Raw genomic sequence first — 17,465 nt, forward strand, 5'->3', positions numbered from 1 at the left:
TTACTTGCAGCCCACGCCAAAGTACACCTATAAATAGGCTGCTCGACATCGAGGTAAATCATCGAATTCCAATTCACTCTACTCCACTACTAAGAAACGTACTGACTTAGGCATCAGAGAGTTTTCTGCAGGTACCCCCCCTCCTCCTCGAGCCGACCGTCAAACTTCGAGTCAACGCTCGAGGGAAGCTTCTCGATTGTTCCCGGTCATCTTCCGCTCCAGTCCGCATTCATTGGTGAGTCAAACTCCTCTACGGAATTTTTCGACACCAATAAGTGGCGCCGTCTGTGGGAAACACTTATCCCTAAAAAGTGATGGCGGGAGCTGCCCCTGACGGGATTCCATTTCTGTCACTGAGGACTGGTAATGACGAAATTCCTCCCCACCAGCCGTTGTATGGGTCCATCCCGAGCCCCATTGGCGACCTGAACTTGCCTCCAGCTGACGAGACGCAGAGACTGAGGCAGGAACTCGAGCAATTTCGGAAGGAAAAGCAGGACCGCGAGGCTCGTCGTCGACCAAAACTTGAAAGGTTCCTACAACTTGACAGTGATTCGTTAGACGATGACGCCATCGGCGATCCCCACCAAATCAACAACGTGGTAGAAAACGCAGGCGCCAGCGGCGTTATCGGGGGAATCTCTGGCAGACCCCTCGTCGAAAGGGTAGGAGGCACGTCGAATGGGGGGCAGAACGGCGGAACCGGTCTAGGCCAATCTAAGAGGGCGCGCAACTAATCGTGGCGCGAGAAGATGGAAAAGATGATTGATGCATGCAAGCGTGCTGGCCCACAAGAGTTGGCGGCGAAAATCGCAAAGGACGTCGGTAAGTCTCCGTTTACCGACGACATTCTGAATACGGCAAAGCCCCGTAGGTTTACCACGCCGGTATTCCACAAATACGACGGAACGACCGATCCGGTGGACCATATCAAAGGGTACAAACAACAGATGTCCATCGAGACAACCGACGAAAAATTAATGTGCAAGATCTTTCCTTCCAGTCTCACGGGATCGGCATCGACATGGTTCCAAGATCTCAAGCCACATTCTATACCGGATTTCGACACATTGAGCCGCGCTTTCATTTCGCAATACTTATGCAATCGCAAGCAAAAGAAGGATATGGCGACTCTTTTCAGTACCAAGCAGAAGCCGGGGGAAAAAGTAGGGAAATTTTTCAAAAGGTTTACAGCTGAAATGCGCCATGTTAATTGTGATCCCCAATTCGCCGCGATCGCCTTCCGAGAAGGATTGCTTTTGGGGATGCCATTATGCGAAAGTTTGTTGCGTGATCTGCTAAAGGACATGGACGACATCATTACAAGGGTTCAGGGGGAGATCAGAATTGAAAAAGCCAAAGAAGCACGCGAAGCCCAACTCACTGCCGTTGTCACCTCGAGAGAAGTTGAATGGAATAACACAAAGAATGACATTCAGAGTGATAAAGGAGGGCAGCCTCAAGATTATCCCCTTGAAGAATGGTTTACGATTCACCCTGTGACCATATACAAAAGACACGGTCATGAAGGAATATTTGAGAAGCCGCCCCCCCCCCCCCCCAACCGGAGGCTAGTGACGAGGTTGAGAGAAGTCGATATTGCCCGCTACCCGAGAGAAGGGGGCACGGAATATATAAGTGTCAGGGAGTGCGACCAGCAATCGTTACAGCAATGAAGGCTGGTAAACTCCTTCAGTATAAAATGATATAAATTAAGGCAATCAGAGGGTTCATGGAAAAGTCCACACGCCGAAATTCATCTCGAGTAATGGAGAAGGTACGATAATATGGTGACTTCATTTTGATCAAAAGATGGCACAACTCGTAAAACTCAGGTAAGAAACATAAAAGAGTTTAAGTGATTTTTGCGTGTGTTGATATCTCATTCGAGAGACTATTGAAATTATGTATTTTGTATTTCTCGTGTGAATAATATCACTGGGACTGGTTCCTCGAGTAGGACAGTCCTATTAATATGTATGACTGGTTCCTCGAGTAGGACAGTTGCATTCAATTTGTAGAAACTGGTTCCTCAAGTAGGACAATTGATTTGATTCGTAGGAGCTGGTTCCTCGAGTAGGACAGTTGCCTTAATGGTTCGAAACTGGTTCCTCGAGTAGGACAGTTACGTTTGATTCGTAGGAGCTGGTTCCTCGAGCAGGACAGTTGCCTAAATGGTTCGAAACTGGTTCCTCGAGTAGGACAGTTGATTTGATTCGTAGGAGCTGGTTCCTCGAGTAGGACAGTTGCCTTAATGGTTCGAAACTAGTTCCTACTGAACTGGTTCCTCGAGTAGGACAGTTACGTTTGATTCATAGGAGCTGGTTCCTCGAGTAGGACAGTTGCCTTAATGGTTCGAAACTGGTTCATCGAGTAGGACAATAACATTTGATGTATAGGAGCTGGTTCCTCGAGTAGGACAGTTACCTTAATGCTTCGGGGAGGATGGCATGCCTCACCCCTCGCCGAGGGCGGGGTTGGGATGATGGACCACACCCTCGTTGCAGGCGGGGGTGGGATGGCGTGCCTCACCCCTTGTCGAGGGCGGGGGTGGGATGATGGACCACACCCTCGCTGCAGGCGGGGGTGGGATGGCGTGCCTCCCCCCTCGCCGAGGGCGGGGGCGGGATGATGGACCACACCCTCGCTGCAGGCGGGGGTGGGATGGCGTACCTCGCCCCTCGCCGAGGGCGGGGGCGGGATGATGGACCACACCCTCGCTGTAGGCGGGGGTAGGATGGCGTGCCTCCCCCCTCGCCGAGGGCGGGGGTGGGATGATGGACCACACCCTCGCTGCAGGCGGGGGTGGGATGGCGTGCCTCACCCCTCGCCGAGGGCGGGGGTGGGATGATGGACCACACCCTCGCTACAGGCGGGGGTGGGATGGCGTGCCTCACCCCCGCCGAGGGATGATGGACCACACCCTCGCTGCAGGCAGGGGTGGGATGGCGTGACGAATTTTAATCATGCAGGATATAAGGTGTGTAACCAATGCGTGGCGGATAGACTCGCCATCACGGTTTGGTTTCCATTCTTCTATTGTTTTGCACAGCTCCATGCCTCGAATATTTTACTCTCGTTTTGTTTTTCTTTCTGAGCGTCTGCGAGCATAGACAAGAAAAACAAGGGGGCAACTAGGGGAGTGGAATACAAGGGGCATATAGGAGAGCCGATTTCGAGGCACCCTCGTCGAAATAGACTTCGATTTCGAAGCATCCTCGTCGAAACAGACTTCGATTTTGAGGCATCCTCGTCGAGGGAGGCAATTATTGGATCGTCACATAGGAGATCATAGGCATCCATAGGAGCCAAGAAAAACAAGGGGGCATATAGGAGAATGGAATATGTGTCCAAGCCATGACGGTCGTTGCGGCCGTCATCGTCGTCACTTGGGCATCATCACCTAGGCCGACATTAAGATTAATGCCGATGACGTGACACCCTCGTCGAGGCACCCTTGTCGAAATGGATGCCTACGCCGACGACGTGGCACCCTCGTCAAGGCACCCTTGTCGAAATAGACTCCAACATCGAGGCGCTTACGCTGACGTCGAGGCGCCCTCGTCGAAATGGACGCCGACGTCGAGGCTCCCTAGTCGAAATGGACGCCGACATCGAGGCACCCTTGTCGAAATGGACACCTACGTTGAGGCACCCTCGTCGAGAGGAACACCCTTGCCTTCATTAAAATAGACGCCTACGCCGACCCGAGGTTGACACCGACGTCGAGGCACCCTCGTCGAGGTCGACGCTAAGGTGAAGTTATTGAGAAAAATGCCTACACCGACGTCGAAGTTGACGCCAAGGGCCGACGACAAGACGCCAACGTCGAGGTCGACACTGAGGATATTTTGAAAGACGTCACCAACGTCGAGTTCGACACCGACATCGAGGTCAAGGTCGGCGCTGAGAAAAATGCCTACGCCGACTATGAGACGCCGTGTCGAGGTTGACGCCAAGGGCGGACGACGAGACGCCAACGTCGAGGTCGACACTAAGGTTATTGCGAAAGACGTCGCGACGTTGAGGTTAGCGCCGATGTTATTGAGAAAGAAGTCACCGACGTCGAGGTTGGTGCCGAGGTTATTGAGAAAAACGTCCCGCCGTAGAGGTTGGCGCCGATGTCGAGGTTGACACCGAAGTGAAGGTTAGCGCCAAGGTTATTGAGAGCGACATCATCGACGTTGAGGATGGCATCGTAGTTATTGAGAAGGACATCACCGACGTCGAGGTTGGTGTCGTGGTTATTGAGGAAAAGTCACCACCGTCGAGGTTGACGCCGCATACATTAAAGAAGACATCATCGACGCCGACGTCGACGTCGACGTGATGGTCATTGTGAAGGAGACGTCATAACGTCGAGGCCGACGTCGTAGAATGTTAGGTGACTAAGAAGGGAAAAGAGGAAGAGTTTCGCAGCAGGGTACCTCAGGCTCGGAGTCTGGTTTGAGCTGCGCTGGGGGCACGGCTTAGGAACATGGCAGCTCAGCGGGGGCACCGAGCGCAGGCGAGACTAGAAACTAGGTTTCGATGCTGTGGGCGAGGCACCGGAGACGCCACAAGCTGACAAGTCCGCGATGCGAAGACCCAACACTAGAATGGATGCAAGACAAGGGCAAATCTGAGTCCTGATTTGGGCTCGTTGATGTCGGCATCGTTGACGAGATGAGATACCGACTCGAAATAAGGAACGATGATCTTCTTATACGGGCATCTACATTTTCAACACGAGGAAGGCCTAGATGAAATTCAAAGAAGGGTGCCCAAAGAGAAGTATAAAGATGTGGAGCCCATAGAGAAATTTGAGCTTTGGAAATTTTCTCTTGGGATGAATTCCCAATGAGAAAATTTGGGGGCTTTGTGGGGGTGGTCAACAAATTTGACCCTACAATCAAGGCGATTAAAGAAAAGTAATGGCAGCAATAAATGCGACAATTAATGTAGTCGTAAATGCGACGATAAATGCGACATTCAATATGGCAATTATGGCCGCCAATAAGTGACGGTTATTGCAGGAGTGAATACGGCCTTAATGGTGGTGTGCCGCTCAAGTCACTGCGACTTGCTGTGCAAGTTTACTTGCAGCCCACGCCAAAGTACACCTATAAATAGGCTGCTCGACGTCGAGGTAAATCATCGAATTCCAATTCACTCTACTCCACTACTAAGAAACGTACTGACTTAGGTATCGGAGAGTTTTCTGCAGGTACCCCCCCCTCCTCCTCGAGCCGACGGTCAAACTTCGAGTCAACGCTCTAGGGAAGCTTCTCAATTGTTCCCGGTCAGCTCCCGCTCCAGTCCGCATTCATTAGTGAGTCAAACTCCTCTACGGAATTTTTCGACACCAACAGGAGCCAAGATAGAGAATCTGCTAAAAATGTTATAATAACTTTAACTTTAAGAAGCATAAGTAATTTCCAAATAAGAGAACAAAGTTTTCTTTTTTTTCCTTTTTGTTGAAAAGAATGTTTGAAAGAAAAATAAATAGAAACTCAATTACCCAATCTTGTATTAAGCAAAATTCATTCATAATGTCTATTAATCTACACTTGGTTCACATAATCAAACATTCTATACTTAGTTATCATCTATACCGATCTGGCTGCACCTGATCCGGTCAGATGTCTATTGTCTCTCAGGAGGTGGCAGATGATATATAAGCCCCAATAATCCCAGACTCCTAGTGGAAGCCAAAGTACAGATCCACAAGAGGGAAAAGAGCTGCTAGCTAGCTCTATATATCTCTCTCTTCGTGGAAAAAATATAAGTTATGAATAGACATTTGTGACTAATGTGCTATATAATAAGAATCTGTAATCAAGGTATTTCAAAGCATACAGTCAATTGTGGTGATTTTTTTATACTTATGTTATATATTTTTTTAAATAAATGGTTAGTAATTTTATTGAAGAGTTAAGTAGTATGAGCAGAGTCATATGGAGTACATCATGTATAATACTAGGAGGCTGATGAAACCAGACCTCATGTTGGAACGACTCAAAAGCAGTAGCAGCAACTCTATGTGCTACATTATTACATGTACAAGGAGCATGATTAAGTTTTACTCCTGGAATACTCTTCATGAGAACCACTATATCATCCAAAAGAGCCCCATTTTCATCAATGTCATGGTTTGCACTGCTAATCAACTTAACTACTTCCAAGCAGTCACTCTCAATAGTGACGTTTTACAGGTTCAATGACTTAGCCAAGTCCAGCCCCTTTCTGATGGCAAGTAGCCAAGCAGTCACTGCTAATATACTGATGTTATATTTGAGATGTGGTAATTTCTAGAGATTAAAAAAAAAAATGACATTATTTATCCTAGTTTACACAATTTAGGATTATGTCAAAAATAGGTGTATAAATTAATGCCCTTTGAATTATTGAAATAAAATTCATGTATGTTTAAGGATATTTGATTTATGTGTCTGACCCAAACTCTAGTAACTTGTCCAAGTTGTAATAGGATTAGTCTTACAGATATTCTCGGAGATATCTTATTCATTGTATGATTCTATTTCCATGTAAGGCTCATATGCTCTGGTTGTAATCCTCTATATAAAGAGGGCCCTATTATCAATGAAAGCACAACTTGGGAATTTCTGATTTCCTAAAACATGTTATCAGCACAAAGCCCTAACCCTGAAACCTCAAAATCGTAACCTTAAAACCCTAGCTTCCTCCGCTGCACACCTTGAAGCCCTTGATCCCAAGAGTCCAGAACTGGCGGTGGAACCACCAAAACCGGTCGGAAAAGCACCGAATCGGCCATCGGAAAATCTGAACCGGCTCTGTTAGCCTCACCAGCCCACAAACACCTCGCCTGTAGCCCCCGCACAACATTCTTCGCTTCAACAACCCGCAACGGCTTACCCGACTGGAACTTCTCATTCTGGCCTCCCCTGGCGACAAGACCACCCGTGTTTCGACGCTCATTCACCGTACTTCAAACCCTCCAAACTATGTTACACGAATCATAGCGAGGATGATGAATCAAAACATTGAAGAAATCATACCTCGTTTGCTTTTGAGGACGACGTGTAGATCAAGCTCGAAGAGGAATTTGTCGGACGACCGTCATAGTTGTAATTCTGTGAGTGGACATTTGATTTTAAATTAAATGTGCATGCAATATTATCTTCTGAATATTAATTTCTTGTATTAATTTATAGTATGATATTCGAGTATTCGAGTATGGTTGCATTATCAAGATTTCATAAATTGTGTTTTTCGAGAGGTACTATTTTTTGAGCATCGATTTATCATATCAATTTTTATGATGATATTTGAGTATGGACGATTTATCGAGATTTGATGAGTTATGTTTTCGTTGACATGATTATGATTTACGAAGATGGTGAAGTTGATACTGTTTTCATTTCTAAAAGTCTTTATTATTTCATCGAGCTATTTGAATTTCTAACTATTGAGATTTGCTTTTGGAAAGACGATGGTTTGATTTAAATCTTATGAAAGATAATGAGTTTAAGTTTATAGTTATATAATTGAGGAGGTAAATTATGAAAGATGATGATGTTAGCGCATGCATGCGTTACCTGGTCATGAGCAGTATTCTCCAGGGAATAGTCTGGTCAGCAGTACCCTCCAGACAATATTTTGGTCAGCAATACCCTCCAGACAATATTTTTGACGACATTAAAATATTTTTGAAGGAATATTTCGACGGAAAAAATAATATTTCTGACCACCAATGACGGAAAAATGTAGTAGAAAATGCTTGTTATTCCGACGACTGGTTGGTAGTAGAGCATTTATGACGAGAATATTCCTGACCACCACAGACGAACATTTTTGGTCGGAAATACGTATTTCCGACCAAAAAATGCCTTTTCCGACCGAATTTAGTCGTCAGAAAAAATGGTTCCTGTTGTAGTGAGTATACCCTCCAATGCGTCATATGGTCGACAATACCCTTTAGCCATCGCCTCCTTCAATTCCTGTTGATAGTACCCTCTGATGTGTCACCTGGTCGACAGTACCCTCTGGTCATCGCCTATTTTATGATGTGAGTATTTTAAATGAGATTTCTAAGATTTCTAAATGATTTTGAGATATTCTATCATGTGAGGATTTGAAACAATTTTTGAGATGATTTATAGCATGATTTGAGATTTCAATACTAGAGAATGATTAAGAGTAGACAGTTAAAAGTATTCTTCTTTGAAATCTTGATACATGCTTTGGTTTTTATATGAAAGTTAAATTGGAAAAACATTAAATAGTTTATTTTACCTTAATTGCAATTAATTATTTTTCGTCCACTCACTCTAACGGTTTTCTAAATGCTTTTCTCTGAGCTTTTCGGTTTTTCGTGCCCAGTCTGCATATTAGTTGAGGTTGGGCGTGCATAGGAACCGAGGCATAGTGCCCACCACCTCTATCTTCGTCATAGGTTATCGTTTAACCTACTTATGTAATACATCGATTAAATACTTAGATTGCTCTGATCACCAGACTATTGAACTGAGATGTAAAGTGAAGCAAGTGGAATTTGAATTTGGTTGTTGGGATCCTTGAGTTAAAATATTATTTACAGGTTTGATATTTAGGTAGTCCATTTTTAAGAGTAATAATGTCGAATTTTCGGTAGAATTATTCCTGAAATGGGTCTCTACAGAACCACCTCGGATTTCAGGGTGAAATTGGGGTGGGTCCTGTCACCCTCTCCTTTAGGCTTATTCTTGTTGCCCACGGGACGACCCACTCTAGCCTAGCTTGTTGACACAAGAAACTTTTAGCATATCATTCTTCACCAGAAAAGACAGAACCGACATGAAATCCAGCTCCACTGAAATTGTGACAACTGTGTTAAGACTCATTGTCTGCTTGCAAAATGGAACCAACGCCATTCATAACAGTTTGTTTCAAACCTGTGATCTGAACTGCCTCCTCTGTTCCCACCATCGCCTGCGATGGGGAAATCCTCACCTCAACCAGTTTTGGCTTGAACATGTTGAGCTGCTTAGCCAAGGCCTATGCAGATAAACCTGGAACAGTGAAACTGTTAGACTTAATTAAGAGTTGCAGTGAATAGATTTGGGGCAGAAGCCCTAGCCACCAAACCTGTAAGCTACACCACACTCTAACTACCAGAACTTGATCCAACCTTGCCTGTAGCCACCACAAACATTCCCTTCTTAGAACCCTAGAACCTAGGTTAGGTTAGGGTTTCCACTACCAAGCTCCACCTCGAGCCACTAATGCATCCATCAACCAGATGCTCCAACAACCCATAGACTTCACAATACCCAACCATCTTCTCATACTTGAACTTCACAGTTGCCTCTACCTCAGAGGTAAATTCAAATAACAGCGGTAGATATACTTGCTTTACAGGATTCGATATGCGGTACCGAATCTGAACGTGTGCCGTCCCACACCAGATCGCTGGCTTATCCTGCCCTAAAACCTTCCCCAAGGTGGAACCAATCATCATCACCGCCACTTCGATAAACAGTGCCAGTGGTAATCCAAATATCTCTACCCCAACCAGAATTCCAGTGATCGGAACCCTAGTAACATCAAACAAGCTGTCGTAATCTTCCAATGCAAGCATACACTTCCCAAAAAACCACGGACCTCCCATCATAATCTTCAAACGCTTAGATTTATTGTTAAAACAAAACACAAAATGGTTTGCCTGAGCTCTGATTGACAGACGATTTTGCAAACCCTATACCTTGGACATCGTCCCCATGAAAGCCTTTGGATCTGCTTTCTTCCAACCCTGCAGGAAACAATCCCCAGCATAGAAGTGGGTCGATATAGCCGAGCCTCCAACTGCACCGAACGTAGTCACTAGTCATCCTTGCTCCGAGATAGCCAAGGTGGCAACCAGCCTTGCAGAAACTTTGTCCACCTTAGTCGACGTTTGAATTGATGCTGAGATGAGCGGCGGAATAACCCTAGAGAAAGCACTTAGTTTAATTTCTTGACGGCTCTTATGATGAGAGAAGTTGTTTTTATTCTTTCTATTTTTGCTTTTTATCTTTGCAATCATACATGTAACTGGAGCGCTCGAACAATCATTTATTCTCTAGGATCATAACAGTTCTCCTGTTAATAGTAGCAGAAAGTCAATGAAATTTTGAAATTACCGTTTTGAAGATTTGTGTGTTATGGCAAGCAAATTTTCTTCATGACACCGAATTAAAATAATTTTTGATTCATTGTGGCTCCTAAAGTTCATCATCAGTTGTAGAAATTTCCACCCTAATTGCCCCGGATAGAGACTTTGGCCCATAACGATTTTATGACGAAATTAAAGGAAAGAAGTTAAGGGAAGCAACAAAAACATCACTAACAAAACACCAGTAGATCATGTGATTTGTTTCCTCGGGATTGTAGCAATCGCCATCCGACGTAGAAATTCCACGTAATTTTGAAGTAAATTCTTGGAAGTTTTACGTGTTTTCTTCATTTTTGAATTTTTTGACATGAATTGTCAAAAACAACTGTCGGTCCCGTTGTGGCTCCTAATGCTCATTATCAATTTTAGAATGTCTACCCACATAACACCAAATTAAAACCCTGTTCTTCTTATCAATCAAATTATAAGGATTTTTTTTTTTTCAATTTCAATCGGTTTTCTATTGACGAATTCTAGTGTACCAAACAAAAATGTTTGATCATTGGGCCTTGCTTATGTCTTACTCAAAGAATTGAAAGCTAGAAGGGAATTTGACATGTAGCTAGAATTTTGGAAACAGACCTTTAGAGGCATTGCATTTGGCCCATATCCTATGTGATAAAGGGCAAAAAGGATAAGGGAAACAACAAAAACATCACCACAGCAAACACTAGTACATTTCAGATATTATTTATAAGTATCATCACTAAGCATTATTGGCAGTGGTGATGGTTTTCCTATTTATAAGAAAGAAATTTCTTTTTGTGACAGGACCTCCTCCACAAAGCACCGAAACCTCAGCTTGATGACACACGTGGTAGGCGATTTAATTATATATTGTTGAGCATTTAGAATACTTAAGCCAAGTTGGTAATGATCATTATTTTGTTTAATATAACTTTTGATGTAATGGAAAATCTTTGAGGGTCAACCAGCTCATCTTAAACACTGTATATAATCTCACCATCCACCTACAAAAAGTCAAAAATCAAACTGTTCAAACTATGTTGGAGACTAGGTAGGAGTTAAAATTTAATTTGAGTTATTGGTTTAGCATTCAAAAGGAACCAATCCCTTGGAATGAAATAATTTGGATCCATTACAATAATAAATGATAACAAAAAGTGTTGGCAAGCAATTGAACAAGATAGTCCATAACCAAACAAGATGTATGGCAAAACTAATTTTACCCTAGTTATTCTCTCTTATGCATCTTTAGTTTTGTCAATTGAGAGTGATGATGTTTAACAAATTTTGTAGGATGTATATATTTATGAGAAAGTATTCGGTGAACCAACGTATACTTACACCAACATAAATAGACGACTAGGTAACATCAAGTATATTTTTTTGTTATTAAAAGGAATGTTGTCTATAAATATCAATAGTTGAGATCTACTGTATCTGTTGGTTCACTTGCACTGTTAGTGCGTAGAAATTTTTTTCATCTTTCTTCCAAAGACATTTTGTGGCATTTTTATTCTAAAAAAAAAAAAAAAAAATTGTGGCATTTTAATCCCACATAATCGCTTTAGAATTGTGTGTTCCTTCTTTATTCTTTTTTTCCTATGATCAAAATAAAAATACTAAAGTGATTATATGAGATATATCCAAGGATATATCAAAAGCAAATAACACGTAGATGCTTGATGTCGTGAATAATAATTGTCATTAGTCATTCATTGAGGTACCGGATAGAATCCTTCATTAGTTATTGCATAAGTTTTAATGTCTATCCTGTGCATGTTATCCAGGCTTTGCTTGATGACATTGCTGGGATTGATAGAGTTAGAGCCGAAGGGCCAAATGATGACCCCTATTTAGAACATTTGGCCAAGTTGGATCTCATCTTTTTTAGTTTTCTTTCTGCCCAGGTCCTTTGGGCCTCTTTGTAACCAAATTTTTTTTTTTTTTTTTAAATGTCTATTTCTATTACAAAAATAATATAATTGATCCTCTAGGATACATTATTAGACCCTAGACTAGAAGTGAAATGAGTAATCTGGACTCTCGAGAGTAAATGCAAACGCTAAACGCCTAATCCCAATCTATTAACTCGGGTTACCTAGTCCACAGGTAATGAAACCATAGTACTAATTACGCTAATATAGTCGATAATGATTGCTTTGATGATGGAAGCACAATAATAAAGATATGGAAAAACAATAAACTACTATTAACACTATCTAATAGTACCATTAAAGCAAGAAAATAATTTGAGAGAGGAAGAAAAAGAGGAGCTAAAGCACTTTCATTGGTCCCATACCATGTCTCCTCACTAGCCATAGCCCCCTTGATGTGATCTCCAAATATTTTTTTTCTCTTTTCTTTTCTTTTTTTCTTCTCTCTTCCACTCAAATTTTGTTTTCTTCTCCCCCCAAATTCCTTTGCAGCTTCACTCGCCCAATAATCATGTCGAGCAACAAAGGAAAAGATGTAGCAGAAGCATCGTCTTCTTCGGCTAATAATTCTGCTTCTGCTGCTGGCGACGATCATCAACAACAGCAGAAGCAGCCGCCGGCTCAGCTGAGCCGGTACGAGTCACAGAAGAGGAGGGATTGGAACACCTTCGGGCAGTACTTGAGGAACCAGAGACCCCCGGTCGCTCTTTCGCAGAGCAACTCCAACCATGTGCTCGATTTCCTCAGGTACTTGGACCAATTTGGGAAGACCAAGGTGCACTTACAAGGGTGCGTGTTCTTCGGGCAGCCCGAACCTCCCGGACCTTGCACCTGTCCGCTCAGGCAAGCTTGGGGCAGCCTAGATGCACTGATCGGACGGCTCAGAGCTGCATATGAAGAGAATGGTGGGTTGCCTGAAACTAACCCATTTGCAAGTGGAGCTATAAGAGTGTATCTGCGTGAAGTGAGAGACTCTCAGGCCAAGGCAAGAGGGATTCCGTACAAGAAGAAGAAAAAGAAGAGGAATCTGATCAAGGCCAACCATGATCACAGTAGTAATCCAAACTTCACCACCATGCAGCAGCGATCTTAATCGATCCACCTCAACAATATATGGTAATTAATTAATTTCATGTTTTACTTTCTTGCTATAAACAGTAACTTCTTGATCTGGGTATGAGAAAATTATATGTTTTTCAAGTAACTAGATTCTGAGTTTCAGTTTTCACTTAATTTTTCAGTCCATTACCGTTTTGGGAATGAAAAAAAAAAAAAAACATTTCAGGCAAAAAATATAAATAGTGTAGGGTAAATGGATGATTAATTTCGTAGTATATTCATCTTCAGATCATTTACTTCGAACCCTACGCCAAGAATTTTAAACCCTAATTTTGCTAGTACCTATTGTTAGCTAGCTTTTATGAGAAAAAGACATCATAACAGTACTAATTAACTTTACTTTAAGTTAATTGTCTCAATATATAAAGAAAAATAACTAGATTATTTCATAAACGTACTAAGGTACAAATGGATCTCTCTCTCTCTCTCTCTCTCTCTCTCTCTCTCTCATGAAAATTAAATCATGGGGTATTTTGTGGCTCAATTTTGAAGTTTAATATTCTCATTAGAAACATATGATGTTTGCTTTTTTGTATTCATAGCCCTTTTGGGATTCTGCACGATTTTCTGCCCGCCATGAATGGATCGATATAACAACATTATATATATCACTGTTAATAATATTCATGTACTCATGAGTCATGATATATACATATACACAAATTACACATTATATAATATCTGTGTCATAATTTATATAACGTAGGATAGACAAAATGCTTGGTGTTTTTGACATTAACCATCACTAAGATCTCATGTATAGTACCATTAAACACTAAATCTTCTCTCAAGCTTTGTCTTGATCTGACACATTTTAATAATTTACAGTACTTTCCTGTTCCTTTCTTTATATTCACTAATCACCATGATGGGATCGATGTCCTTTTCTTTCAAGATATATACAAATAATTGGCCTTTGTACAGCTTACTCAGTTTGTCTTTAGTCTTAATCAGATTAACGGTGGTAGTAACCTTTAGCCTAAGTTGCTCAGTGAATTTGGGATAAGCATTACACCACGGCTTCTTTGGATTACATTTTATCATCAACGCATCCAATTATGTCCCATTAGCTCACTTTCTTTGTGAGTGTTTATGTTTCCGCCTAATGTTTACACTGACAATGTCCATTGCATGTTAATTAGCTTAATGCTTATAGAGAAACTCAAGTTGTGTATAAATAATCACTCTATAATTGTCCCCAAAAAAAAAAAAAAAAAAACTTACTTTATAAAAGCCTCATAATTTAAACGAGTTAGGCTTTCAAGTATATTTTCCGACACATAATCAGAGCTTTATTTGGTTGTAGGAGATATTGGGTTTGAAAACTCAGTTCCATAACTTCAATTCTTGTTGGTTTGCATTTTGCTGATGGTGATGCTGCACCAATGTGTCTCTCTTTATATGCATCTCTTTGCTTCTCAAATGCAGATTATTTTCCCCGACACATTCTGTTACAATGCATTGATTTGGTGGATGCAAAACCTTAATATATTATTAACTTGATAGCTTAAACTTTAGAGTTGTAATGGTTGTTTATTAGTATAATCTTAGTGACCCTTAATTCGAGACGTCGATCATGCATGATCTCCACAGCTTTCAATTTCAGTCCTCGTTTGATTGCTGTTTTGGAAGGTGTAGGTGAGGCTACGTGTTTCTCTTCCTCTGAATCTATTTACTTAAATTTAACTATCGTACCTTGATTGTCAATTTCAGGCGCCTAAACCCAAATACACCATGAAGCCTTGGAGCTCTACTGTTCTGGATATATTATGCAATACTCAACTCCATGCATATGCTACCTTTCTTGATCCGCAGATGTGAAAATGCATATGCTACCTTTGATCAAGTCGATCCTTGTTTATTTTCTTTAAATTAGCACTTGTTTATTATTAATTTTAATGAGAATTAAGACGTGAAGTGTCGGTAAAGATGAAGCTGCACTGGAGATGAGTAAGTAAGTTTCCTTCACAACTTTCTTGTAGGTTATTTAGTCAGCAAATTAATGTCATATATATGTTTAAGTTTATATTTACCATGAACATATATCATCAACTCTCTCGATTGATGCAAGAGTACTATATATTGTGCTTCAATAGTTCAACTGTTCCTGATTCTGCATTAATATATACCAGCTGGTAGAAGAAGTCATTATTGATTGTTGTGAGATTCTATAAGAATATATCGGTCTATATAAATAGATTGATTCGTTCTTCACACCCTGGCCTTATTTGTCTCTTCGTTTCTCCATTTGTCCAATACCGAATTGATCTATAAGCAGATTTCTTGTAAAACTCGACAGCAGGTGGTCATACGTGAGTCCTTGATCGTAGGCATAATATTGAAGAAACATATATAGATTTGTGAGACTGATCAAACATATTGACTCAAGAGCATCGATCATCATTTGAAGAAAAAGAGTGTCGAAGATGAGTGAGAAAAGAATCCATGCATGGTATATATTCCAAGCTTAGAGTTCCTCTTATCAGCTTATTAAATCTCTATATATATACTTCATATATTAAACTACTCATGTACTGATGAATGACAGTAAGAATCTGACCAGTTTCATTTTCATTCCATAAACTCGTAAACAAATATGTTTTCTCGATCCGCAGATGTGAAAGCTCTCGTTTTATTACATCTCATATAGTGTATTAGTATATACGTTTCCTCCATATTGGAATCATCTCATCACACCAAACTTCATTTTCAGAATGTACGTTTTCATGTTTTCATTATACTGAGATATCCACAAGATCGTGTTTACCCTTGTCGATCTTCATACTTCACTTCTCCAATCCATGATTAAATGCTATTTGATTAGCTTCCTCGAATTGCACATCAGTTTTTTGAAACAATTCTGTGCAGTTTCAAGTATCATCTGTTGGCCGGCCACTACACATGCATGCATATATTGTGACAAATTCTTAAATTAGAATCCTAAAATTTTGAGTGCTAATGGTTGTCTAACATAATATTAGAATTTTGTGTTTGAACCGTTGAACTTTTAAATGTTTGATCGATCTTCAACTATAGTCTTCGTGTTTCTACTATTATAGTCGTCTTTCCTCGATTGAAGCATATTGGCCGAATCAGTAGACAGTAGTGATGAACTCTATTCTTCAAAGGTTAATTGCTCGACACTGTTGAATTTTCTTCTTATCTTAGACTGCTAATCGAAAATGTTTTCTTCTAAACATGATCATCATATTTATGGAGGATATTGTATCTCCACCAAACTTAATTTCATAATCCCCTTAAGATGATCCGTTATATAGTATTTGATCAACCATTGTTAGATATGTGATAGTTGTTCATGCGTCGATCATGTCTTCAACAACTATTTCTAGTCTTTGAAAAAGATTTGGAAATTATTTTCGGGCTCCTCTTGTGAGCTAGATCGATTTTCACTTGAGAAACAAACAATTAATGCAAGTCTGTAACTACCTACTAGCAAATAGGATTGAAAGGACTGTTCCAGATTGCCGAGATAACGTATTATAGTTATCCTAAGGTTTTTTTTTTTTTGGTTTTCTACTAGCAAAATAGGATTGAAAGGACTGTAACGGCAATCTGCCGGAGATAACGTATTATAGTTATCCTAAACCTTTTTTATTTTTTATTTTTTTTTTATCAGGTAAATAATTCATATGCTACAACTAGTTTTTCGTGGGGTTTTTTGCACCAACAGTGTCTGGAGACTTGGGTGACTGACAATATGATACCCGAACTTACAAAGTTATCAAAGTAATACCCAGACTCAATTTTTCGTATCAACGTGGTACCTACGTCAATTTTCCGTCAAGGCGCCGTCAATCCTGACCACGTGTGAGGCACATGACTCGCAAAATAAGGGTAAAAAAGACTTTTCCACTCCTCCACAACCCAATCACCACCTTCCTCTCCTCCTCAACACCACCTGGTAATAATAAACCATTATTTCCCTCCGTCAAACCCACACCACCTCCCCCCTCCCCAACAACCCTCACCTCCTTCCCCGGAAAACAAAAAAGTGTAAGCTAATAGAGTATGGTGCTGTTGTGCCCAAACTTGATACACCAGAACAAACTTTCAGCCGCAGCAGAATCGAGACCTCCACCGACTGAGCAAAAACCATGGCGGCACCTCCAGACCTGGACCCATCCTCCTCCTCCATCTTCTCCCACAAAAACTCCCGCCTCCCAGACGACACTGTTTTCTACGCCAACTTCCCCGACTCCTCCCTCACCTCTACCACCGCCGCCACCTCGCTCTGTTTCCATCAGCGCCGCCCTGCAACTCCTCCGGAAACG

The 17,465-nt window shown here is 41.5% G+C and overlaps 2 protein-coding genes across 2 annotated transcripts; both read left to right on the forward strand.

Moving 5' to 3' along the window:
- The first annotated feature begins 752 nt into the window (after positions 1 to 752).
- LOC133730972 (uncharacterized) lies at positions 753 to 12,150 on the forward strand. The gene is made up of 3 exons (XM_062158460.1): positions 753 to 1,499; positions 11,908 to 12,027; positions 12,115 to 12,150. The coding sequence occupies exons 1-3, from the start codon at positions 753 to 755 to the stop codon at positions 12,148 to 12,150; spliced, it is 903 nt and encodes a 300-aa protein (XP_062014444.1).
- A 267-nt stretch (positions 12,151 to 12,417) lies between these two features.
- LOC133728205 (protein LIGHT-DEPENDENT SHORT HYPOCOTYLS 10-like) lies at positions 12,418 to 15,266 on the forward strand. The gene is made up of 2 exons (XM_062155612.1): positions 12,418 to 13,170; positions 14,887 to 15,266. The coding sequence occupies exon 1, from the start codon at positions 12,566 to 12,568 to the stop codon at positions 13,145 to 13,147; it is 582 nt and encodes a 193-aa protein (XP_062011596.1). The 5' UTR covers positions 12,418 to 12,565; the 3' UTR covers positions 13,148 to 13,170; positions 14,887 to 15,266.
- Positions 15,267 to 17,465: the final 2,199 nt, after the last annotated feature.

The sequence above is a fragment of the Rosa rugosa genome, chromosome 2 (assembly GCF_958449725.1).
Source record: "Rosa rugosa chromosome 2, drRosRugo1.1, whole genome shotgun sequence".
Lineage (NCBI taxonomy): Eukaryota > Viridiplantae > Streptophyta > Magnoliopsida > Rosales > Rosaceae > Rosa > Rosa rugosa.

What these genes read in the sequence shown, in the direction of transcription:
- LOC133730972 (XM_062158460.1), top strand. Translation starts at nt 753, where the DNA reads ATGGAAAAGATGATTGATGCATGCAAGCGTGCTGGCCCACAAGAGTTG. An exon ending in AATGGTTTACGATTCACCCT is followed by an intron (nt 1,500 to 11,907) that starts GTGACCATATAC and finishes CATGTTATCCAG; the next exon opens with GCTTTGCTTGATGACATTGC. An exon ending in TTAGTTTTCTTTCTGCCCAG is followed by an intron (nt 12,028 to 12,114) that starts GTCCTTTGGGCC and finishes TTGATCCTCTAG; the next exon opens with GATACATTATTAGACCCTAG.
- LOC133728205 (XM_062155612.1), top strand. Translation starts at nt 12,566, where the DNA reads ATGTCGAGCAACAAAGGAAAAGATGTAGCAGAAGCATCGTCTTCTTCG.